This window comes from Pinus tabuliformis, chromosome 7 (genome assembly GCF_031772625.1).
Source record: "Pinus tabuliformis cultivar Carrire ecotype Pingquan chromosome 7, CPIR1, whole genome shotgun sequence".
In the NCBI taxonomy this organism is placed as follows: Eukaryota; Viridiplantae; Streptophyta; class Pinopsida; order Pinales; family Pinaceae; genus Pinus; species Pinus tabuliformis.
Window position 1 is genome coordinate 1,378,390,229 of NC_142293.1, and position 27,284 is coordinate 1,378,417,512.

At 40.9% G+C, this 27,284-nt stretch overlaps 1 protein-coding gene across 1 annotated transcript in view; it reads right to left on the bottom strand.

Annotated features, from left to right (window-relative positions):
- Positions 1–27,284, bottom strand: part of LOC149252760 (uncharacterized) — a 261,286-nt gene that overhangs the window by 169,973 nt on the left and 64,029 nt on the right. Inside the window, exons 4-5 of the mRNA XM_089459804.1 lie at positions 3,684–3,836; positions 3,337–3,468 (exon numbers count right to left, since the gene is read on the bottom strand). Of these exons, the coding sequence (XP_089315930.1) occupies positions 3,337–3,468; positions 3,684–3,836 (285 nt within the window). The remainder of the gene's footprint in view (positions 1–3,336; positions 3,469–3,683; positions 3,837–27,284) is intronic.

Below are 27,284 nucleotides of genomic sequence, written 5' to 3' on the forward strand. Positions count from 1 at the left end.
CGAGCATGTATTCGCCACGTGTTGAAAAGTGTAACTAGGTTCGGTCTTCATAATGACATGTAATTGTGAGTTTTGTAAATGATGTAATGAATAAAATAAAATTATTATTGTAAGCCTTGCCTCATGGGTTTCATGAGCAAGTGATTTTATTTTAGATGCTCCCATTGAGAGCCTTAGGATTTGTCATTAAAGTCAAAAGAATTAATGTCATGTATGAAGAGCTCTTCTTGAGCATGTATATGAGTCCATTAAAGTGTCTAGAAGCCCTCCAACGACAAGCACATGGTTCTCCTATTCAAGTCAGCCTCCAGATGAATTAAATAGCACATGTCGGCTCACCTAATAAGACACATCCCTTCGTTATATGACATGTTGGCTTATATATATGACAGACCACTATATATAGGCATAAAGGGTATTCACATTTACACAGAGAATTTTGGATATCTAGCTCTGAGATTTCGGTGGATGGACAGAGACAAGTTCGGATGCCTCTCTGACTTCGGTGAACAGTGACACAAAACTCAGACATCTCAAAATTCGGATGAGAAAACAGAAGGAGCTCGGACTAAGGTACAAAGGCAGAGTTTGGGTGTTGTCAAGGGAATTAGGATCCCTCTGCAGTTCATATTACAGTGATAGTCAAAGGATATGAGACAGTTCGGATTGCATCACAGTCATTTCGGTGCCATGAAGGAAGCCTCAGATTCAGGGAATATGATTCGGGTATCCAAGCACAGTGATAAATTCGGATCCCTGTGTAATTCAATAAGTAACTACAGTGATGCATACAGTTTGGTGTCATGATTTCGGAAAGGACATAGAAGCTACAGTTTCAAGAAGAAGTCACAGTTTGGTGTCATAACAAAGACCATTGTTCAGTGCTATGAAGGAACTGCATATCACAGTGATTCTGTGGGATCTCAGTATAGGTCTCAATGCTACCTTAAGAGGAAAGATATCAGTATAAAGGAAATCTCGATGTGAAGACAGTGAGAAGATCTCAGTGGTGATGCTAAGAAGGTCGAAGTGGAAGAAGAGTCAAGAAGAAGGTTGACTGTCCAGAGAACATGTGTCTTGATCTTGGAGTGGCAAATAGGTCAAGGGTCTTGGTCTTGGTATTTGTCAATTGGAATCTCTATAAGAGGAATTTGTGTGGATTTTCCTGTCAAAGAGTGAGAGATTTTGGCCCTGGCTCATAGCCTACACGCTGTGTCTCTTGTCTATTTATGTTCATGCATTGGTCACTATTTGATGAAGAAGAACACCAAGAATCTAACATAAAGAAGATCCTAATCTAAACAAGTAAAAGGCATTCACAAGTAGTCACTAATGGAAGAGAAATCAACTAATATTAATACCCTAGATTTCTCAACACCGCGGATCACAAGCGGATCCGAGAGGTGGACGGTTCACATGGTTCTGTGAGGCTTTTTTTGTTTTTTTTTTTTTGAAATTTCGAACTGTTATCTAAAGAACTATGCTGTCTTAATACTCCCAAGGTGCCCCTTGATGCTCCCTAGACGCTTCCTAGATGCTCCCTAATGGTAATGTGAAATTCTTAAAGTAAAAGGATGAAAATGAAAGATAAACGAGAATGCTACTTAAATTTTTAACATTACCATGAAATGACTCAAGATGTTTGAGAGCAGTTTCAACCTCATCAGACTTCATATGGAGAAAATAGAGTTTCATATCCCATTCAAAATTCAGCAGACTTAACAGCTTTTATGATCAATGGGAATGTGGCATTTCAATGAATTATACCATGGATGAGGGCTTGTGATTGGCAGTTAATCAAGAGCATTGAGCCCTATATGTATCGCAATGTTGGTGTTGTTGATTGTTGAACTCCATTGTCACGGCCTTACCAAAAAAGTACCCTTCACTCAAGTCAAAATCATTGATCAGGCATGTTAATCTTTCTCTACCATATTATAAGGCTTGGATTAGGTCGTTTGAAATTGGGCAATGTTGACTAATATCCCTAAACAATCAAAGTACAAGCAAAGGCTAGGCAAGAGAAGAGGAATCTATATTCTAGATGGTTGATGCTGGAATAATTAATCATTGATGTACAATGGATGCCATATCTATCTTGATTTATGTAAAAATATGCATGTTTACATGTCTTCTACAACTAATTTGGTATTTTGGATGTTTTTTTAATATAAATGCAAAAAAAAAAATATATATATATATATATATATATATATATAGTAGATGCTTCCGAGACGCTTTGCTTCCTAAATTTTTGGGAAACGATGCTTCCGCGGATCCGCTTCCAACAAACGCCCCTGCTTCGTGCAACATTGCTCCAAACACACTATACTTGGGTAGATTCTACAATCTGGGACAAGACCTCATTTAATATGAGGGATAACAAAGGCCATATTTTTGGATGGGATTGACACCATTACTTCATGGAGGGTGGACACTGAGAGGCCTATCATGGAGTTGACCCCTAACTAATTATAAGGGAATGCATAAGAGGTAGTGGCGAGGGAGAGTGGGAAGAGAAGGAAATTCTAGAGGAAACACCTTTATAGGAGGTGGCTATTGATAGTGAAAGCATGCCACCATCTTCACAGACAAAGACACAATCACAAACACAGGGAGTTGGACTTAGCAATAACACTAGCAAGGATGTCAAAGTCTAGTTGTTTCTTCTTCTAGAGGGAAACAAATTCCAGCTCCAGCCCTAGGGCCTTCTTCTCCTAAAGAACATTAGAGTCTAACATCAACCCCATGGCCTCTTCTTCTAGAGGAAGGGCCATTAACATAGCGATTACCTTTGCCCACAAAAGGGGTAGATGGAATCAATAGTCTATCTATCTGATTTCATTATATATGCCTCATGATGATGAGATATTATATTTTTTGATGATATTTTGAGGCTTAGGAGTCAGGACTTGGGACATGAATTGGTATTGATGTATTATGTATGTATCACTAGACATCTTTTACATTTATATATCAGATTTCTTTTCATACTTATGTGGCAATAAGTTTATTTTATGTTGTTGTTACTTTAGAAGTTTAAAAAGTTGAAATAAAAAATCAATATTTTTGTATTTCCAAGTTTCCCAATATTTGTTACTTTCTGAACTATTGGCAATATATTCACCAACACAGTGTTTGCAACATTGATGGAAATTAATGTGGATGCTTTCAATTTATTTTGTACTTCTACCAATAAAGGAGAAGGAAAATCCTGGAACATCGAAAACAAGTTGTTGGATATAAACCTCAAGCAAGAGGAGGATAAAATCAGTCTTACTGCAGGAATCAGACTTCGTAGAAGCAAAGAATGTAAGACAAAATGTCCAGTGATACCTTGAATATTCATGCAGTAAGTGAAGGAATATCTCAGCCTCCATATCCTCAGTTGATAACTTGGTTGAGCATGGAACATTCAGTTTCTTCCTCACTTGAAGTAACACTTTGTGATAAGATGGCCTACGACCACTGTCAGAAAATATCTAAGAAAATCTTGGACTGCAGGCCACATAAGCAATTCATATTCATAATAAATTTCAAAGCTACAACTTTCATTTCCCACCATCATCATGATTTCCTTTTCTAGCTTCTAGACACAAAGATAAATCTACAAGCTTAGGTCAGTATATGAAGTGCTCCCATGTCCAATTTTGTTTCTTCTTCTATCAAATCCACTCCATTACCTTAGAGTGGCTCTAGTATCTGCTGCCAGGAACAAAAAGCGAGACTCAAGGCGCTCTATTAATTCTTCTCTTGCTTCTTGATCATCTAGTTGTACTAATATATCCTGAGGACCATCCCTGTATGTGACTGACTTCAGCAATGGGCTCAAAATGCTGCAAATCACCAATGTAAACATGAATACCTTTTTCACACTAATTTTTTGTTTAAACTAGAGTAGATTTTGAATTACAAATTATAGCTAAGAAACACTTCATTTGAAATTCCTTGTCACCAGCACTAAGGAAAAGTTTCAGATAATGTCACCAAAATCATAAAAACGAATCCAGGATGAATCTTGAAATTATTGTAGTTGGATCAGACCACAAAAACCTCGATATAATTAATGAATCCAGGGGTGTGAACGAGTGAACAGAAAAGATGCCTAGAAGGATCACAAGGGAAAGCTCGAATTCTTTAGGCGACCACAAATGGTGAGAAAATCGAATAAAAAATATCAACATAAATCATTCAGTCAAATTTTGGAAATTCAAAACACAACTCTGTGGAATACACTCCAAATAAGATTACTAGCATATATATTAACAGCTCAAAATCTGTTATTAGCGGAACCAATATCAATAAACCAGATCATGGGCAATCAAGGATGAAAAATTGTATATAAATCAATGGGATTTAATTTAAGATTGTAAGTAAATGTTTCCGCATAAGAGAGAATATATTGATATATATAGATGATAAATATTGGAAGCCCCAAAAAGGGCTGACAAGCATGCTTGCTAACCTAATGAACCCCCTCACAAGCATTGATATTTCATTCTGTTGTAATGTCAATACCACCTCATGACAGCAAACTTTATAAAAAAATGACACAAGGTATTCACAAGAGTCTTCTACCCATGTTTGCATTTGGTCAACTACGAATATTGTTCTGCTTAGACTACAATCATCTACAATTAGGTCACATGAGGCCTAACCAGCTATGCATAAATATTAGCACTACTAGTCTTACCCACCACATCTTTATCATGCTACTCTCACTAAAAGATAAAACTTCATGGATGTCCTCGCAATTTCCTCCATTGAGTAAATCACCAAAGAATTAATTTTCCTTCTAACTCGTCAATCCATGAACAAGCAAAGAAATTTTATGATATGTCATAAGAGATTTTCTACCCATGGACTGTATATGTATTATGGACATCTTCACCCATCTTCTAAGAGAGATCAATTTTCTATAATAACATGCATTCTTTAAGCTATCAGTTTTCCTCTCCCTTTGGTTGAGCCTTAAAGCACACTAGCATTTGGAACCCCTTGCATAGTAAAAAGTTTTTATAAAAGCATATCCACCATCTTCTTAGAGATTTTCTAACTGCAACTGAAGGCATATAATTGTTATTCATTATGTACCTACTACCAGCTTTCCTCTCTTAGACACTCTTTGCATATAATTATGTGCAAGACTTTCTGCATGCAAGCTTCACTTATATGTGTGAGCTCACACAGTTTGTCAAAAGAAAACAAGTAAATGCAGCCATTGGCTTTCTAAAAGTTCTGGTTCCAACATCTCTAACCTAACATCGGGAAAAGATCACCTTTCTTACTTAATGAGCTAATCCTCAGTAAAACAAACTCTTTATACATTAAGATGTCACTTGAAACAATTTAACCAAAGGCTCTTCAATAACAATTGCTTAAGACAATTAGATGATTTATGTTCCTTGCACAATTAGCAGTTCCACAAGATATCACAACACCAAACTATAAATTAAATCCTAAATGCCAATTGAAAAAGAACAAGTGAATATGCCCAAGTCAATTAAACAATATTATCAACAAGAAATTTAATCTTAGGAATATGTGCTTATGTAAGTGAAACACTCAGTGCAAGATTTAGATCTTTAGAGATTAAGGAATTTCACAAGAAAACACAATGTCAGATCTACATCCAATAGTATCAATGCTAGCAATCTTGTTCGCAATAGCACATTAAACAATGTAAATGAATCCTTTCCACAATGAGTAATTATTGTCAATAGAGAACAAACAAGTGTAAACTTTTATGTTACTTATGTTCTAGTGACATTCAGTGAGCCACAAGTAAACTTTATGACAGCAGTGAGTAAATTTAGTTTAGAGCACTTTAGATGCAAATATGAAGATACCAATGAATACAAAAACGCAAATGAGTCAATCTACTATCAAAACCACTTTGCCAAAAACCAAAATCTTCAATGATTTAGCTTCCTTTAGATGCTAATGCCACTGTTATGTGTATCAGACCTTATGATTTGCCCAAATGATTTATCAATGTGTTAGACACCTTGTGAGTTACTTTCATGCCACTTACATGAAATTTTTACCATTGTTATTGAATGATTAACTACCTGTAAGTAAACAGTGAGGAGATCAAGGGTGTTGAGGGCAAACCACTTAGGCTCTCGGCCTAGAAGAAGACTAGTCCTTTGCCAAAAACTTTTGCAATGGATTGGCAACCTGCAACTACCAATGTTAGCTTGATAATCATTGCAAACACCAAGTATTAGCTCAAATTTTTCAATGATGCCCAAATCAGAAATGAAGAGAGGCAAGGAAGGGTGGGAACAGGCCAACGCTAGGCCTAGAAGGCTAGCGTCTAGGGGAAGGAGGTTGCCAAGGGCGAGTGAGAGGCTAAGGAATCCCATGGCAGAGGGAAAAAAGTACTTGTAGGTATGCGGCTTGGGGAGAGGTGCCACAAAGCTCACGGCAGGCCCTCGAAGGGCTTCTGTCTGGCTGAAGGGAGGGCCAAGGGGCCTGTTTTGGCTCACAGCAGGGGTAGAAGGGCTAGCGGAGGGCAGGAGAAGGGAGATGGAGGAGGAAAAAGGGGCAGTGGAGGAGGAAGAGGCTAGGGAAGGCCTGTAGCAGGGCTCTAGAGGGAGGCCAAGGGCCTTTAGGGGATCCCCAAGCCCACGGCAAGGGAAAGGAAGGAAGGCCGATGCCCTTGGAGGCCTGCGGCTAAGCTAAGGAAGATGGCAGAGGCCATAAGATAGCCTCTAAGGCCTGTGGCTAGCACCAGAGAAGGGAAGAAGGCTGATGGCTACGCTGGAGGGTTGACACTGGGCCCAGAAGGGAAAAAAATTTATCAAACCCTTGCCAAAAATTTTGATTTTGCTTCAAATCTTCAAATTCGTCCAAATTACTGCAAAATTGTTGAATGTTGGCCCTGCAATTTCAACGAATACTAGATCTTACCCTCAAGGGCCGAGATCTAGCTCAAAACCCCAACAACTCTTCTTGAATAACTTGAATCTTACCTACGCAAATAAAAATAAAATTTCACAAAACCCCAATATATACAAAATTTAAAATTAAAATCCTAAACACCAGTTGTTGCAAAACAAGGGTTAGAAATTTATTTTACAAAATTTACGAATATACAGGGCTTGTAAAAAAAATTGAGGAAATAATTTTTTAAAGAATGACAATGGCTCAATGTATCTCAAAAGATAGAGTATTAACCACAGCCTTAGCGAAGTAAGAAAATCACATAAATTTCCCGAAGCCCAAACAAGGTCAGCCTGTGCCCACAATCTGTGAACTTGGAGCCCAAGGGTTGGTGTACCTGCAAATCTCTATATATTTCTTCAAGCAAACTTGTTAGACATATGGTGAATCAGATCACCTAAGATAGACCCAAAATCTACCAATAGAATGCTCTTATCACCAACAAATGAAATAACAAGTTTATATAAAAATTTAGCACAATATAGGAAAGCACATAGCCAGCACGTACCACAGATCAATGAGACAAAGACACCATGAACTGAACCCCAAAGTATTTTATTATGATATTCAAACGTTCCCAGCAGAACAGTGTCTCAACACCAGTGTTACAAAATTTACACTGACCAAAGATATCCAAATAGAAGCAAAATACTTCTATTTATAGAGAAATCTCTCCAAGTGGAAAATAGCAGCGAGTTGGCTTGATCCCGGTGAAAATAATCTCGACCGTTGATAATCGCTTGATGATCTTTTTTTTTTTGCGTAAGCTTGGTAGTACTTCCTTTTTCTATTAATTCTATATCGGCAGGTAACAAAAAATATGTCTAGTGGCCTCAACCTGCCCAAGGGAAGAAAAGTCTGTTGGCCACCGATCAACATCATATGTCGTCCAAAATTTAAACAGTTTGAGTATAATCATCCATGCTAAGTTTGCTACTGTATTTATTATATGCTTAATCCTTTGACTTGTAAAGTAAATGTTATCTATCATAAAAACAAAATTTACTTTTACTACTCTGCGTCAGTCATCAGATGACTCAATAGGAGTCGGGTCCTTGGCACTCGACCTGGCACTTCATTTTGCAGCAAGGTTTGAATTTGTTTTTGAATTCGCCCGAAACGGAGGTTCTAATGATATTGTTGTACCTGCACCACCTGAATCTCCTTTTGGATGTCCTTTAGACTTGGCTCCTCCTGACAAGATTGCACTGGTTCTTCTCTATCCCTTTATGTTGTCATAGCCCTGGCCAGCAAGTTCTTCATGACCCAATACTATTGGATGGTCTGCCTGAACAGTATTTGACGGCCTCTAGTGTGTCTCAGATCTATGAGCAGTGGCTCCCAGTCCTCCATTGGAAACGCTTCATTCGCCGCCTTGGCATTTAGCTCTGCCTCCCATGTTGATATTACAACTTTTACTTGTGTTGGAGTTCCTGCATGGTATGCCTACATTAAGTTCTGCATACTTTCCTCTCTAGTTTTCCTTCCCCTTCTTCGCTGGGTTTTGCTCGCCGAAGCCACCGAAGCCTTCATTTTCTTTTCTTCCTGTTTGCCAGCCCGATGGCCTCCTTTTCTTCCCTGCCTCACTTTCACCTTCAGCATATTTTCCTTCTGCAATTCTTTCGGCCCCCACCCCCCGCTCGTTCTTTCCTGCTCCTAGTGTCGGAGCACCGGAGTCAAAATGGTGAAGTTAAATAAACCTATAATGGTAACATAAGTGCAAACATTATGACCAGTCCAAATTTCATTCATTGCCTTCAGCCTTTCCTTGTAATTCATATTTTCATAATTACAACCCATGTGCCCCCTAGTCCCTTCCCATCGTTCCTTGATCTTTGTTGCGTGTAACAGTAAGGGAGTTGCTTCCCTCCACCACTCAATTCCCCCCTTGGGTTGGCAAACTGGGTTCCAAGCTGAAGTCCAACTCTGCCCAGGGTTGCTGACAGACAAAGTCTGGGGTGACCAAAGCAAGGGTTGCAAGGGTTTGTCTCAATTTCAGCAACTAATGCAGACCCACTAGAGTTGAGATACCTCAACACCTCCCTCATTCCTTTCAGCATTTTGACATGCCCCTGCAGTCCATCTTGACTCAGGATGACCAAGATAGAATTTAGTTGCCTACACAAAATTCCCCCCCCGACTAGACTTTCGGGCCTCAACCCAATCGTACCACCATTTCCTCCAGAGAATGCTTGCCATGGCGGCCCTACCAGTCGCACTGGGGTTCCAATCCCCCTCCTCCCTACTAAGACCCTTCTGCCTATTGCCATACTGAGACTAGTTGGTCAAGCTTCCCACAATTATTATTCCCCAACATCCCTTTCCTACCCCTTGGGATTTGCATGCCCCCCACTGACTGGACTAGCCAGGCTGAGCCTATCCCTCACACCCCCCACTAGTTCTAGAGACTACCAAATCCCCGCAGGCTGTCAGAGGAGCCATAGCCTCTTCTCAATCCCAGGTAGCTGATTTTCAAGGTGGCAATTGCCCATTTCATTCCCCAGAATCCGAGAGTCCCTCCTAACCCTCCATAGATCCCCTCTTTCCCCCGCAGCCTTCTATAAAATGCAGCAAATACATAACCAGGCGTTATCAACAGAAAACTGAACCAAAATTCTCTCATTCTTCCACATCTTGCAGCAATTAAGAAACCAGACAACAACAGCATAAGACTGGACCAGCATTTTCCGGAAACTTTCAACACCACCCTCATTCAATGCCAAACTCGCCTCCAATCTTGCAACATTGATTCCAAATCTAGACTTAGGTAAGCTCGAGTTACATACCAGTCTCTTTCCGAGGTGATGAAGGCGAAATCCAAGTGTCGGCAAAAGCCCCTTCTCCTGCAGGCCTGGTTCTCCTCTCAGCTTCCAATCTCGTCACCTGACTCTCGTTCCTTTCTCCAACCTTGCATGCATACACTAATCTCCCTCGCCACCTTTCTGCCTTGAAAGTTCCCCCACTTACCCATTTGTTTTCTCGAGGCTACCTCCACTTGCCTCATTCTCCCGGTACCTTCTGCCGCGTTTGTGTGGGGTCCTTGGATGGACCGCCCACATACCCTAACTGTTCGTCCTTCTACCATGTCAATGATCCCCTTCTGGATCTGCTCTCCCTTCACACCCCGATCAGGGGCGCTTGATGATCTTTTAATCTCCACAGTCGAAAATATTTATTTTGAGGAATTTTCTAATTTCTCATCAAACCCATTTTTTATTAATCCAAAAATATATTTTTTGGATTAATTTTCTCAAAATTTTGACTTTGACTTAACCACCAACGTCCAAAGGCTTAATTTTTCTTTAAAAAATCCATTTTTTCCTTGGTGGGGGACCTCCAAAAATCGACTTCTTTTTGACCCATGAATTTTTTGGTCATTTTCCACTCGGAGAAATTAATTTCTCTAAAATTATTTTTTTTACTCTAAATTAATTAATTTCGCGACTTTGGATTTAATTTTATTTTGCCAAAAAAATTAATTAATTGACACAAGAGGGGATTAATTATTTTTCCACCCTCAAATACTTTAGCCATGGTGTCTGATTGTGAGGGACCATGCACTAAAATATTTTTTACATCAGACATTACAAATTCAACCCTCAAAGGAGGAATATCCATTCGTTATAGACCCTCATAATATGCACCCAATTCTGCAACACAATATGATCTAGTAGACCAAGTGATCTGTAATAAAATAATTTAGCCAAATAGCTTAAATTATTCCCATACCATTTTTACAAAGACTCGATATAAAACTAGGACTCACCTAAGACTTCGACTATGAACTCCACCTTAGCTTTGGGGTTTAAGTTGGAGGGAAAAAACTTTGTCAATTATCTGTGTTTAGAAACACATATAATTCGGTTTAGAAACACACATAATTCTATGAGGTTAAAAAACCTCCTAAGATGATGTCATGTTCCTTTTTCTAGTTTCCCTTATGGCGTGGTCAGGATGGACTTCCATGGTTGGAGGCAGCTAGGTCACAGGAGTAGGTTTACTCCATCAGTGGGCCCAGGAGCTTCTAGAGGGGTTTTATGGGGTTTTGAGGAGTTTCTTTGGGATCTGATGGCATTCGCTTGGCATATTCCATCATCCACACAACTTGCCTTTTGTTCCGTTGCATTCCGACAACTTTCGGAAAACGAGGTTATTATGGAGCCTAACTCAATTAATTATGCTTAAGGTGGCATTACGGGAGGAATACTTGACGGAACACCTTAGTGTAATAGCTCATTGGAACCGGAACGAGAAGATTTACAGGATGAGATGGTGGGAAGTGACTTTCGGTGGCCTGAGGAGGAATGGTGGTTGATTTACCATTTTCCCGAATTAAAAAGGTATTTTAATTAAAATAAAAGGAGGGAAAAGGTACTAGTGATTAAAATAATAATAAAGTAAAGGCTTCTAGAGGGGTCCATCAGATCTATAAAAAGAGGAGGAGGAGACCATGTGAGGACATCTTGGATTTGATATTTCTCCTTGTATGAGAGGTTGAGAACCCGGTTCTCTACTTCAATGGTAGCCCCAGGATGGAAACCCTCAGGTGTGCTAGTTGGTGTTGGACGGAAACCCAGCACTCTTGAGGACATTCCACTCAGAAATCTCATAGTGCTTCATTGGAGTTTTGGAGAGAGCAGTTTTGCAGCAATCTTCTCACTGGGCCATCTACATCATTGCCAGATCTTCTCATTGGTGCAACATGCCTCTCTGCAATCACCGGATCTAGAAAAATATCCCTTCGGCTTCATTGTCCCTGCCCCTCTCTGTCTCTGCTTCATTCTCTGGCTCGAACTTTTCCAGTTGCTGCCTCTGGAAAATCGAACTTTCCAAGGAAATTGATCTTTGTGTGTGTGTTCTCCATCAACCCATCGACTTCTTATAATTTTCCGTTGGGACTCCAACGGCCAAGATTAAAACTTAATCAAGAGCTAAGATCATATCGAAGTTGATCCGTGTGAGTTTCTAAATGATTCACACCTTATCTCAATTAATTCTGATTAATTAACCACTTTTCTTAAGTTTAGACTTAGGAAATATTTGAAAATAGGCTAATAATCTAAGTGAGACACTTCTAAGTGGAATTTCCAGAAAAGATTTATGGGTTATGAACTAAGTCACCTGACACGGGACACGAAGGACACAGGGATTCGAGTGTTGGACATGGGGATTCAAGTGTCGGACACGGACACGTTGACCCCCCGAAACAAGACACGTTAGGACACATTATATATTATTTTAGTAAAATATATATATATATATTAAAAATTAGATAATTCTTACACGTTCTCATTCTTGATACAAATTCATTGATTCAAACATAGATCTTCATGACTCATCTAGATGTAAGTTTTACAAAATAACATTATGCATACAAATACAATTGTGACATAAATTATAAATTATAATCAGTATTCATCAATGATCCAATAGGAGAAAGACAAGATACTGTAGTTTTCTCATTAAGTCATCAGAATCAAAATCTGTACAGTGTTACATAGGTAGTAGCAATGCCAATGGAAAATAGAAATAGCAAATGCAAAACAACTACAAGCCTGAAAGCAGTAGGTATCTCATGAGTCACCAATCCTCATAATCAAAATTAGCATCACTGTACTCATCATCATAGTCACCATTGCTCTCCTCTGTTGCATCCTTCTCTGTATCCAATGTCATATTTGCATCTGTTGGTGTGGAGGATGACCCCTCAAGAGTATCACCATCATCAAAAGTGATAGGCTCTAACACTATGTCATTAAGATCCGTGTTGGCCAATGCCAACTCAACACTGTTGTCCAAATCCATATCATTAGGAAAGACATCCCACATCTTTGTCTTTCCCTTCAACCACTCATCTCTCAGCCTGTAAATAAGAGGAAGGTTGGTGTACACATACACCATTGTCTCTACCCTGGACTGCTCAAGCCTGCTCTTCTTAACACTATACAAATTCCCATATGTGCTCCAATTCCTCTCGCAACAAGAGGATGAAGTCACCTGAGAAAGGAGCCTCATGGCTAACTACTGTACAGGAGGGCTTGTTGCCCCATGAGTTTCCCACCAAGAATAGGAATTCTTAGCCCCCTATCTCTAATCACATCATATCCTGCAAATCAACCAGTGCCAGTGGAAAACTCCGAAGAGGCATCCTCCACCTCATCAAGGGATGCTCTATCCTGAAAAATCCACCTCAATGCAGCTTTCTTCCCCTGTGAAATTTCCCCATCCATGTGAGGAGAGAATCTGTGGGAAGGTCCACCATTCAGCCACTCATGGATGTAGTATTTTGGGTTCAATGAGTAAGCCAAACAATGTAAAGGTGTGTAATTCTTGTCCCAACTACTGACCAGAATATCTTGTATGGTGGTGAAAAAGGTCTCTAATGATGTCTCACACTCGGGGCACTCACTCTGTAAAATAATGCTCCTCACATACTTAATCATGGAATCCCATCCCTCATAAACCTCTCCTAGGATGGGTTGGTTTGTATCTGCAAATCGAAGCAAAGAAATGATAGGGTCCATGATCTGAATAAGTAGATCTACCCTCTCCCACCAAGCATCATCTAACATCGTGTCCTAAACTCTTTTTGAGGTTGCTTGATCTGTCTTTCTCCAAAAAGACCAAAACTCTGAAATAACCATGGCCTCAAGAGCGGCCTTGACCTCTCTCAAGCTCTTCAACATGATGAATGAAGAGGCAAACTGTGCATCTGCAATCTTCAACAATAATATATTGGTGTACTCCTTGTAGACAATGAGGGCATTTGTATGATTTTGTACAAAGTTATGGATATGTTGTGCATCCTCAATAATGCTTCCAATCCAAAGCACATCAGTGTTGATTCTTGGGTAGCATCGGATGTTTTCTAGCTCCGAAATTTTGTGGAGGGGCTAGAACACATGAGATCTCTAAGACCCGGAAATTGTTTGGTGAAATTCCACCCAATTGTATTTTATTAAAATAATTAATATTTTTAATGGGGTTCCTAAGTCTAAACTTAGGAAAATTAAAATATTAATGGTTATTAATGAAAATATGGGTGAGAAGCTTCTAAGAGACGAGGATCAAGTCTAATTTAATCTTAGCCGTTGATTACAGATTAGATCACGGTCGTTGATTTCTCAACAGGAAAAGTATAAAGGAAGACTTGGGGTCAGTTGGAGAACACACACAGAGAGAGCAGCAATTGAGCTAGTTTGAAATTCAGAGGCGTGGTTTGCAGAGAATTTTGGAGTGAGCTTCTAGTGCAGAGAGGGGCAGTTCGGCAAAGGGACTTCAATCCAAGGTCGAGAATACATAGCAGAGAGGCAGCAAAGCACTAGGGAGAGATAGCGCAGCTCGAGAAGGGTAACGCAGAGGCTAGAGGAGTTGACGGAGTGACTTAGAGGCAACGCTAGGGTTTCTGTGAGGCAAATCGAGCAGCAGTTCAGCAGATCGATTTCTGACCCGAGAAGGCTCATTGGGAGGGTGATGCAGCTCCTAGAGGAGGTGACGCAGTTCCAGCGCAGAGCTGGGAGCAGCGATCGTTGCACAACACTGGGGACAGCGCAGTCACCTGTGGGGTTTGTTCATCCAGTTGTTGAATTTGTCAAAATATCTGTCTCCGAATAGTGGTACTTCTGTCGGGTTTATTCTTTGTTGGGTGAGTCGGATTTGGAACCCTAGTTGTATTCAAAAATCTGCTTAATAATAAAACCCTCATATTTGTTGCATCGATTTTCCCACACTGGGTTTTTCTGGGGACGTTTAGTCCAAAAAAGTGTGTCCTTTGTGTGGTTGTCTCATTTTTTTTAAATACTTGATATGTATATTGGTGTAGGTTGCGGTGTATTTGCATTAATATTTTCTGAATAATTCTGAAAATAACTTGTTAATCTGAAGAACACAACTAGGTAATGCAAATCAATTTACTGCAATAGGATTTCTAGTTTGTTAGATTCAGAAATTTTCATATGGTATCAAAGCAATTGCAAATCAAGGAGGACTGAAGCCATTAGTGAAAGGACAGAGGAAAATCTGGCCATAAAGACAGTTGTTCCGAGAGACAGCGCAGTTTCTGGCCAAAAGAGCAGAGGAGGGGTGACGTAGTCACCAAGGGAGGTTCACGCAGAGCCTGCGTCAGCCTGATTGGGTGACGTTGTTGCTGCAAATGGCAGCACAGTGGTTACTGGGCCAGCGCAGAGACTATTGAGTCTTGGTTTTTCAGTTGCTGTGGCTGGGGGTGCAGCGCATATTTTATCAGGAGTTGCTGGTGGGGTGCTGATTTTGTTGGCGCAAAACAGTACCTAGTGGGGCAGAAGCAAAGTAGAGGGAATAAGTTCCTCAGAAGATTTCTTGCCAAGAAATCTAGATCGAATATTGAGCAGCAGCAGAGAGAGATCATAGAGGGGTGGTTCGACAGTGGTTGGCAGAAGGATTCCATGAAGTAGATCAAAATTTAGAGGGAGATTGTTCCTTAGAGGATTTCTAGCGCCAAAGAAATCAAGATCCGAGTTTTGTTGGGGCAGCAGCAAAAGAGGGAGAAGGGAAACACGTCGACATTTATTTGAGCAAAGATGGTCGTTAACGGACTGAGGGATCAGGACAAGTTGGATGGAGCATCCAACTTCGTCATCTAGAAGGCCAGGATCCTAGCAGTTTTGGATAAAAATCGCATCAAGGATTATGCCTTGAGGACGGTTGTTGTTCTGGTTGATGTTGATCCTCTCAAGAAGTACGAGGAGGCTCAGGCAAAAGAAAAGTGCATGATCTTGGACGAGGTCAAGGATCATGTGATCCCACATATTGCTGAGAAAGACACAGCAAGGGAAATGTGGGAGGCCTTGACCACATTGTACGAGGGAACTTCCGTTCAGCAGAAGATGTTGCTTGAGAGTCAGCTAAGACAGTTTCAGATGCAGAAGGGAGAAGAAATTGATCCCTTCCTTCTCAGGTTGCAAAGGATCCGTGACCAACTAACTTTCGTAGGGGCTACACCAAATCCTAAATTTATGGTCAAGACTGCCTTGAATGCAGTCACTGAAGATTGGGAAACCTTTGTCCAAAGCATCTTGGGCAGGGCTTCTCTTCCCAGTTGGGAGGAGATGTGGGCAGCTCTTTGACAGGAAGAGATCAGACGATTGACCAAGGCGGGAAGCAGCAGCAAAGGGGTCAGAATCAAGGAGGAAGAGGAGGATGTGGCTCTCACATTAGCAGGACAACAAGGGCAGCAGAAATGAAAGAAGAAGGACATATCCAAAGTCAGATGCTTCAGATGTGGAGAAATGGGTCATTTCGCCACGCAATGCCCTCGGAAGAAGGGCAAAGAAGAGAAGTCTAACTCAAAGGTTGCTCCAGCGCAAGCTGACAAAGAGGACGATGATGATTGCACCATGAGTGCTCATGCACCTCTAGAGACGAGGTGGGGCGATATTGAGCTGTAGTCGAGAGGACTACAGTAAAGGGCAAGATCCTTGAGGTGCCCAAACTCTTGGATCACATAGAGCTATGAGAGCCCTTAATGATAGTAGCAGAATGACGGGAGTCAATTGGTGCGAGGAATGATGGAGCAACAGTGGCAGAGCTAGAGTGCCAAACTCTAAAGCAGCGTAGTAGAGTACTAGAGTGTTGCAGTAGTGCGAAAGGCACAGAGCAGATACAACAGCAGCGCAGTAGCATCAGAGAGTCAACACAGATTAGCAACAGAGGTAGCTTCATGTTGATTTGGGGTAGCATCAGATGTGCTCTAGCCACAGAATTTGGTGGAGAGGTTGGGGCACATGAGATCTCCAATACCTAGAAAGGGTTTGGGTAGATTCTAAACAGATTAGAAGATATTAAAATAATTAATATTTTTAATGAAGTCCCTAAATCTAAACTCAGGGAAAATAAAATATTAATGTGTATTAATATTAATCTGTGTTAGAATGGTCCAAAAGACATGGATCAAGCCAAATCTAATCTTAACCGTTGATTAGGAACTTAATCTCGACATTGAAATGTCAACAGGAAAAGTATAAGAGGAGGCTTGAGGGTCACTTGGAGAGCACACCAGATGATCAATCATTCTATTCTCTAGAGCAGGGTTTGCTAAGAGAGATAGAATCAGTGATCGGGAGAGCCGCTGAGGGGCATTGAGTACAGAGAAATAGAGAAGGCAGAGATTGTGCCGGGAGAGCAGCGCAACAACCAAGGAGGGTGACGCAAAGCCAGCAAGGGCTCACGCAGGGCCACATAGAGGCAGCCAAGAGTTGTGCAGAGCACCAGAGGGGCCAGCGCAGCTGACGTAGAAGCTCCTAGAGCTGACGCAGGGCCTCTTGGCGCTGACGCAGGGCTAGCGTGAGACAGAGAGGGGCTGATGCAGTCTAGTTTGGGCAGACGCTGGGGTTGCAGAGTAGTTTTGTGCTGAGGAGCTGCCGGAAGGGTTTTCCGGGGTTTCAGCCAGGAGATTTCTCTCAAACTGTGAGGTATAGCTGCTAAGGAAAATATTTGTTGGGTATGCCAGTTTCGGCACCCAGATTGTACTTTGATATTGCTTAATAAGAAAACCCTCAGATAACTGCACCGGTTTTCCCACATTGGGTTTCTCCGGGGACATTGGTCCAAAAATAATGGTGTCATGTGGTGTGTTTGTTCTTGTTTCTTTTAGTTGTTGATCTGTAATACATTGATCATGCACTAGTGTTTATTTTCAGTATTTATTTTGTAAATAGCTTGTTAAAGAAAAATAACAAGTAGGTAGGAATAAATCAAAAAAAATGCATGAAGGGTTTCTAAACTAAGTAAACTTAGAAACTTCAATATGGTATCAGAGCGTGATTGCAGATCACAGGAGGACTAAAAGACATCAGCCGAGCGGAGCAATAGCAGCAGAAAACAACTGTCCCAAGGTGATAGAAGTTGTTTCTAACAGCGCAAAAGCCGAGAAGTGTGACACAAAGCCAACCAAAGCCACGCAGAAGAAGTTGGGAGTTGTGCAGAGCCTCAGAGAGGCCAGCGTTGCTAACGCAGAGGGTCAGAGGGCTGACGCCTACCCATTTGGGGTGAGACAGAGCCAGCGTGAAGCAGAGAGGGGCTGACGCAGTTCACAGAGAGGCAGTTGCTAGAGTCTAAAAGGCTATAGAAATATTGTAGAGTGGAGCTGGTGAGGTACTGTAGTCAAAATAGTACCTGACAGAGCAAGGCCAGAGGAGTTGTTACCGAGGGTTTCTAGCCGAGGAACCTGGATCAGCAGTGCAGTTGCACAAGACGATCAAAGTAGGGGGCATCTCGACAAGCGGCAGAAGGATTTCCAGAAGGGAAATCAGGACTCAGAGGGAGTCCAAAAGAGAACTTCTAGACAGGAAGTAGAGACTCAAAGGAGTCGAACAGAGAAATTCCAGGAGAGAGAAGTAGAGGAGCATCATGGCACTACACGGGGTAAGCGACCAGAATAGACTGGACGAAGCATAGAACTTCGCAGTCTAGAAGGCCAGAATCTTATCAGTGCTTGACAGGAATCGTGTCAAGAACTTCGCCTTAAAGACGATAGCTATCCTAGTCGATCCAAATGATAATGACAAGTACGAAGAGGCGATGGTGAGGGCCAAGCGCATTATCCTTGACGGGGTCAAGGATCATGTGGTACCACATATAGCCGAGAAGGAAACGGCAGTTGAGATGTGGGAGACTCTCAAGAACCTGTACCAGCATACTTCTGTGCAGAGAAGAATGCTGCTCGAGAACCAGATGAGGTCGTATCAGATGAAGAAGGGTCAATCGATTGACAACTTCCTCGGAGGACTGAATGAGATCCGAGACCAGTTGACTGATATAGGAGCGACACCGGATCAGGAGATTATGGTGAGAACAGCCCTGAATGTTGTCTTAGAAGATTGGGAAGTGTTTGTCCAAAGTATCCTGGGCAGAGGGACTCTCCTACCTTGGGACGAGATGTGGGCAGCTCTTTGCCAGGAAGAGATCAGACGACAGTCGAAGACAAGTAGCAGCAGCAAAGGGATCAAAGTTCAGCAGGAGGAGGAGGATGTGGCCCTAGCATCTGAGGGAAAGCAGGAGAAGCGGAAGAAGAAAGATCTCTCCAAGATCAAGTGCTTCCACTGTGGGGAGATGGGTCATTATGCGATCCAGTGCCCAAGGAAGAAGAGTAAGGGAGAGTCTTCCGAGACTAAGGCAGCGCCAGCATAGGCAGAGAATGAAGTTTTGACAGACGATGATTGTGCCATGAGTGCACACGCACCACTTGAGTGAAAGTGGGGAGACATCGAGCTGTAGTCAGGTGGACTACAAGCGATGAGGGGTAGGATCCTTTAAGTACCCAGCCTCTTGGATTAGACCTTGCTACAGGAGCCCCGAAGAGGAGTAGCAGAACTGGCTGAGTGGGTAGAGATGGACGTGGATGGAGCAGCAGAGAGAGCTACAATGCAGGAGTCCCGAGACAGCACAGAGCTAGCACGCTGCAGCAGTGCGAGAGGCACAAAAGTGTTGCACCAGTGCAGGATGGCAGAGCGAGGTGTGCAACGATGCAAGATGCAAGGAGTTCTTGCAGTAGCGCATGGGTCATAGAGGGAGCACATGTCAGCGGCAGAGGGAGCTTCAGCATCAGTGGGTGTCTCTAGCCCAACAGAGAGGTCAGATTGGGAGATCAGTTACTTACTTCTCAGTAACTGAGTTGCAGTGCAGCAATGGGCAGCACGATGCAACATGATGAGAGGAGGTGCAGTGCGGATGCAATGCTGGGAGAAAGGACCAGCAGTAGCACGGATGTAGAGGGAGCTGTCGTACAGATGCAGCAGTGGCAGTGGCAGAACCATGGGCAGCAGTACAAGAGGCAACAGTGCAAAGGATGTTGGGCAGGAAGGCCTAGCATCAGCACAGGTACCGATGCCGGATGATCAAAGTAATACTCAGTGAGGAGTATTGCTAGAGCACAGTGCTCGCTAAGAGGGAGTGTTGATTTGGGGTAGCATCGGATGTGCTCTAGCCACAAAATTTGGGGGAGAGGTTGGGGCACATGAGATCTCCGATACCTAGAAAGGGTTTGGGCAGATTCTAAACAGATCAGGAGATATTAAAATAATTAATATTTTTAATGGAGTCCCTAAGTCTAAACTTAGGGAAAATAAAATATTAATGTGTATTAATATGAATATGTGTTAGAATGGTCCGAAAGACACAAATCAAGCCAGATCTAATCTTAGTCGTTGATTAGGGACTTAATCTCGACCGTTGAGATGTCAACAAGAAAAGTATAAAAGGAGGCTTGAGGGTCACTTGGAGAACACACCAGATGATCAGTGATTCTATTCTCTAGAGCGGGGTTTGCTAAGAAAGATAGAATCAATGATCAGGAGAGCAACTGAGGGGCATTGAGGACAAAGAAACAGAGAAGGCATAGATTGTGTCGGGAGAGCAGCGCAACAGCCAAAGAGAGTGACGCAAAGCCAACAAGGGCTCACGCAGGGCCACGCACACGCAGCCAAGTGCTGCGCAGAGCACCAAAGGGACCAACGCAGCTGACGCAGAGGCTCCCAGAGCTGGCGTAGGGCCAGTGTGAGACAGAGAGGGGCTGACGCAGGGCCAACATGAGACAGAGAGGGGCTGACGCAGTCCAGTTTGGGCAGACGTTGAGGTTGCAGCGGAGTTTTGTGCGGAGGAGCTGCCGGAAGGGTTTTTCGGGGTTTCAACCAGGAGATTTCTCTCAAACTGTGAGGCATAGCTGCTAAGGAAATTTTCTGTTAGGTAGGCCAGTTTCGGAACCCAGATTGTACTCTGATATTGCTTAATAAGAAAACCCTCAAATATTTGCACCGGTTTTCCCACATTGGGTTTTTCCGGGGACATTGGTCCAAAAATAATGGTGTCATGTGGTGTGTTTGTTCGTGTTTCTTTTAGTTGCTGATCTGTAATATGTTGAGCATGCACTGGTGTTTATTTTCAATATTTACTTTGTAAATAACTTGTTAAAGAAAAATAGCAAGTAGGTAGGAATAAATCATAAAAAGTGCATGAAGGGTTTCTAAATTAAGTAAACTTAGAAACTTCAACACTTCAGCGTTAAGGGGCATCCAGACTGACCAACATGTCAACTTTTGGGTGGCTTTTCAGTGTCTTACTTCTCAGCAATTGAGTTGCAGTGCAGCAGTTAGCAGTGGCAGTGCTATGGGCAGCATGATGCAGCATATTGAGAGGGAGTTGCAGTACAGACGCAGCAATGACAATGGTAGTGCCATGGGCAGCAGTACAAATTGCAGCAGCGTAGTGGATGAGGGCCAGCAAACCGAGCATCAGCAGTGCAGAGGACCAATGTCGTGGATCAGTGTGATACTTCTGCTGGGAAGTATTGCTAGGGCACATTCCTCACTAAGAGGGCATGTTGATTTTTGGGTAGCATCGTATGTGCTTTAGCTCCGAATTTTGTGGAAGGGCTAGAACACATGAGATCTCCAAGACCCAGAAATCGTTTCGTGAAATTCCACCCAGATTATATTTTATTAAAATAATTAATATTTTTAATGGGGTTCCTAAGTCTAAACTTAGGAAAATTAAAATATTAATGGGTATTAATGAAAATATGGGTGAGAAGCTTCTAAGAGACGAGGATCAAGTCTAATTTAATCTTAGTCGTTGATTAGAGATTAGATCACGGTCGTTGATTTCTCAACGGGAAAAGTATAAAGGAAGGCTTGGGGTTAGTTGGAGAACGCACACATAGAGAGCAGCGCTTGAGCTAGTTCGAAATTTTGGGGCGTGGTTTGCTGAGAATTTCGGAGTGAGCTTCTAGTGCAGAGAAGGGCAGTTCGACAGAGGGACTTTCAATCCAAGGCTGAAATACATAGCAGAGAGGCAGCACAGCACCAGGGAGAGACAATGCAGCTCCAGAAGGGTGACGCAGAGGCTAGAGGAGTTGACGCAACACTTAGAGGCAGCACTGGGGTTTCTGTGAGGCAGATCGAGCAGCAGTCCAACAGATCGATTTCTGACCCGGGAAGGCTCACTGGGAGGGTGACGCAACTCCTAGAGGAGGTGACACAATTCCAGTGTAGAGTTGGAAGCAGCTATCATTGCACATCACTAGGGACAGCGCAGTCACCTGTGGGGTTTTTTCATCCAGTTGCTGAATTTGTCAAAATATCTGTCTCCGAATAGAGGTACTTCTACCAGTTTTATTCTTTGTTGGGTGAGTCAGATTTGGCACCCTAGTTGTACTCAGAAATTTGCTTAATAATAAAACCCTCATATCTATTGCACCAGTTTTCCCACACTAGGTTTTTCCGGGGACATTTAGTCCAAAAAAATGTCTTTTCTGTGGTTGTCTCATTTATTTTTCAGTACTTGATCTTTATATTGGTGTAGGTTGCAGTGTATTTGCATTAATATTTTCTAAATAATTTTGAAAATAACTTGTTAATCTAAAGAACACAAGTAGGAAATGCAAATCAATTTACTGCAATAGAATTTCTGGTTTGTTAGATTCAAAAATTTTCACAATCAGAAGCAATAGATTTAAGTGTTAAATTCAAAGAATGGACAATGCAAGGTGTCCAAAATACTTATGGATATTTAGCTTCCACAATCATGCCAATGTCCTTGCAAACAGGTGCATTATCTGTAATGATTTGCACAGAAGAATCAATACCTATATCTTCAATAACTTTAATAACAACTCACCCATATATTATGCATCCTTGTATTGTCCAAGTGCATCCACTGATTTATAGAAAATTGGACCTGTTGTCGTGCAGATTGACACGACAACGCTCAGACCGGGGGTTGTCACTCTGATCCCCGATCTCTCCGTTTAAGCCTGTCTCCCGCGGCTAAGGGGGGTAGACCCTATGAGGTGAAGGAGACCAACTGTTGGTCAGTTGGTTTGGGAGACACGAAGCACTAAAATGATTTTATTAATTTAGCGGACCAGTGCTTTACAAGATTTATGTTTAAATGATTACTCGCTAGATGATATAGAAATACAAACAATGAAAAGCAATCATTTATCATTAAACGACTAGAACGACGCAAGATATCAGTTAAAAAGCACAAAGTTCTTATAATGACCAAATCTCAATAACGATATCCAGCAATTAAAAAATTCTAAAAAGATCAATGCTTTAAACAACCACGCAATTATGAAACATTAACCAGATATCATATGCAGCTAATCTTTAAGATAATCATTCATGCGCAGACTTGTCTAAGATGATAAACATTCATTCCACATAAATTTAAATCTCAGCGTGAAAAAATATGACGTGACGATTTCCCGAGGAAAACTGAAACTGGCAAAATTTCCCACAATACTTTTTATACCTTTTTAAATACGACAAAAAGATTTTAAGCTAAAACTAAATAAAATCTAAATCTAAAATTTTTTTTTATTTTAAAATTTTTATGATTTTTTTTTTATTAAAAATAAATTTAAAACTAAAGTAAAATTAAATTAAAATCTAAAAGAAAATAAAATTTAATAGAATTAAAATTTTTATCCTAGACCAAAACTTTATTATTTCCCTTTTTTATAAGATTTTGAATTATAACTAAAGGAAAACAAAACTTAAATAAAAATCTAAAGTAACCTAATCTAGAGCTATGAATATATATAAAAAACAAAATTAAATCTGAATCTAAACCAAGATCTAAAGTCTAACGAAAATGAGAGCATACGGAAAAAACCTAAATCCCAAATGGACCAACGCATACAATATATATATGATAAAACTAAAAAAAATCAGAACAATCAAAATACGTTTAACTACCTGGGCCAATAAAAAGAAGACTAACGCGTTTAAAAAAAAATCGAGAGCACCGGCTATGTCTCAGGAGGAGACTGCAGCTAAAATCGAAGAAAACGCAGGCTTATGAAAGACGTTACCTGGCCCGTGAAAGAAGACAGCATACCTCTGCGGGTTATTACCTAGACCGAATGTCAAATGCGCTGAAAATGGTTCTGTTAATCTCTTTCACGCCCAAAACTCCCACGTAAAAATGCCCAACGCACACTGGACGCATTGAAGGTCAATAGAATAAACATGTTCTTCTTTGTCTGAGGAGTCTGGGGAGAAATTTACTGGTGATCCGAGAAGAACGCAAGTGCAGAGAGACGTAGGGATCAGCGTGGGGTTTGCAGGCTGTTTAGGATGACGGCTGAGTGAGCATGCAATTTTTCAATATGAAAAATACCACCTAGACAACGTGTATCACCCAAAAAGAAACGTTTTATTCTCTGCAGCTTGGAGCTATAACAAATGTGTAATTTGGGACCAACAAAAGGCTGATGGGCAGGCTAACAGATTTTAAACGGCTTTGCTGTGCAAGTTGGTGTAGCGACTGCAGAGGTGCGTGGGGTGAAAAGAGCTCAAATGGAGCTGAAATGACTGTAGAAAAATTTTGCAACGATTGGAATTGATGTGAAAAAATTTTCAGATCTGCAAAACCCTGGATGGCAAAATGATAACCCTGCAGAACTTGATTTTTCCTCCAAATCTTATCTCAGGCCTATAACCTACCAAAATAGAAAACAAAAGCCCGGCAGATATATGCAAAGTTTTAACATAAAACCCTTCAAAATCAGCCTAAAATCACAAAAATTTGCAGCTCTAGAAAAAGCCAGATTTGGCAATAACAGCGTTAATATTTTCAGAATTTTAGAAACTTCGAATTTGCTGTGAAAAGGCTTAGAAAAATCTCTCATGCAAACCAGAAAAGTAAATTTAAATGATTAACCCAGGGTAAAAATTAGCTGGGCTCTGCAAGGAAGAGCCTGTGGGAGTTGGGTGGTTCAGCCTAGAACTTCCCCAAACGCCCACCAATCTTCTTCAGTAAGGGTTTTCTGCACATCTTAAATCAACCATCAGTAAAGAGAGCAAAAATTATGCTAGATCTCAAAAAGCAATGGAGATACCTGCCATTACTTCAGAAACCCTAACACCATTCAAACCCTAGCAAGTGAACAAGATACCTGTGCTCACAATACTCTAAAATAAGCTGTTATTAACGGCTGAAAAATAAAATATGCAGAAAATAAAATATCTCACAGCACTTCCAGAGAGTAACACCACCAAGATTTGAACCCCAAAGTCTTCCTTTATTAACCAGAAACAGATTACACAAGAGCTTCTTCAGCACAAGACTCACAGATCGAATGATCTCAAATGACTCCTAGCACCCTATTTAAAGGAAAAGATCCCAACGGCTAGTTCGAGTGATCCATGTCGAAATGATCTCGACCGTCGATGAGGATCAAGACATCTCTTAATCTCATCTGTCGAAATTGTTAATTCATTAAAAAATGAAATTTTGCATGTATTTATTCAAAATATTATTATTTTATTATTTTTTAGGGTTTTTGCTTTATTTTATAATTTTTTATTATTTTATTATTTTTTATTATTTTTATTTTTATTTTTTTATTTTTTATTTTTTTTTTATTTTTTTTATTTTTTTTATTTTTTATTTTTCAGTTATTTATTTATTTATTTTTTAATTTTTTGATTTTTAATTCATTTTTTAAATGGATCCTCGAACTTAGCCTTTGGAAAAAACACCTAGGACCTAGGACCTAGGACTCATGAGGGGATTTAAAACATTTTCCAACCCTCAAGACACTTTACACCATGACTTTTACAATTTTACATCTTAAGGGGAAAAACCCATTTAGCATAAACCCTCATAAACCACCCAGTTCTGCGACACCACTATAATCTCGCAGATTTACACACTAGGATTCTCCTAAGTTTCCAGTGACAAAATCCATCCCGGCTTTGGGGTTAGGATGAAGGAAAACTCTGCCGATCATGGATCGATGAGACGAAAAACCTTCCGGGAGGTAGATTATCACTTAGAAAATTAGGTCCACCTAGGCAATTTACAGACATGACTCATATCTGCTATGATTATTTACAATTTATACATGCAGACTGGGTTTACAACATAAATCGATCAAGCTGCTGATGACTGGAGGATGGCACGGTCATGTCGATCAAGCGCTATCCCTTTTTGCAAAGAAAAGGGGGTGTACTGCTATGGGCAATTGACCGGTAGTGGTCAACATCTGGCTCTACTTGGGGACACGTTGCTGCACTGTAGGAATGTGAGAATCCAGAATCTGCATCCACGCAACACACAGATAAAAATAAGTAGCATCCATCCAAAAATCATCATATACCTTAAGCATAGGAAAGATAATAGCTCTTCATTTATTAACTATCTAGTAACATGAAAAGTAAATCTAATCCTAAGACAAAAATGAAATGCTGAAAAGACAAGGAGTAGGGATAGAAATACAATACAAAGGATGCCCCATGGCATCAGATATCATCTCTGAAGAACAGCTTGAGCATTTGGCCATTCGCTGGTAAATCAAGTGGTTCGCCATCCAATCTGCTCAAGTGGAATGAGTTTGGTCCAGCTATATCTCGAATAATGTAAGGTCCCAGCCACAAACTGTCAAACTTCTTATGTTTTCCTGGTTTCTCATTCTTGCGATCCCAAAGCAATACCATATCTCCAACCTGCAAAGATCTAGATCGAGAGCATTTATCAAAGCTTTTCTTAATATTAGATTGATTTTTACATATAGCGTCAAAAGTTGTCCTACGATTTTCATCTAACTCCACAATCTGATCTATTCTATTCTGAACAACATCTTTATTAGTAGAAAAATTCTGGAGAAGCTGATAAGCTGGCAACTTCAGGTGCACAGGTAAAGTAACATCCAAGCCATAAACTAATTCAAAGGGAGATTTACCAGTAGCCTTCTTCTTAGTGATTCTATCTGCCCATAAAGCATATTTGATTTTGTTGTCCCATGATTTCTTGTTATCTCCTACTATCTTCTTGATAATGGTTATGAGATTTTTGTTACTTGATTCAGCCAAACCATTACCTTGAGGATAGTAATTTGACGAATGAGATAAGACAATGCCATACTTGAAACAAAAAGATGAAAACTCTAAGGAACTAAAAGCTTTGGCATTGTCAGTAGTGATCTTAGCAGGGACACCAAATCTAGTAATGATGTTATTTTCAATGAAATCCATAATAACCTTTTCAGTGGCATTCTTAGCAGGAATGGCTTCGACCCATTTTGTAAAATAATCCGTAGCCGTCAAAATCCATGAGTAGCCATTGCTAGAATTTTCATGGAACTTCCCTATGAAGTCCAGACCCCAATGCTGAAAAGGTGCCTCTACAATGATAGGTTGTAGAGGAAGGGCAGCAAGCTTCTGTTTCCCAGTGAATAGTTGACAAGCTTGACACGCTCTAACAAACTTGTGCACATCAAAAAAAATCGAAGGCCAATAATAGCCAGCTCTCAAGATTTTGTGGGCGGTAGTTCTAGCGGCATAGTGACCACCACA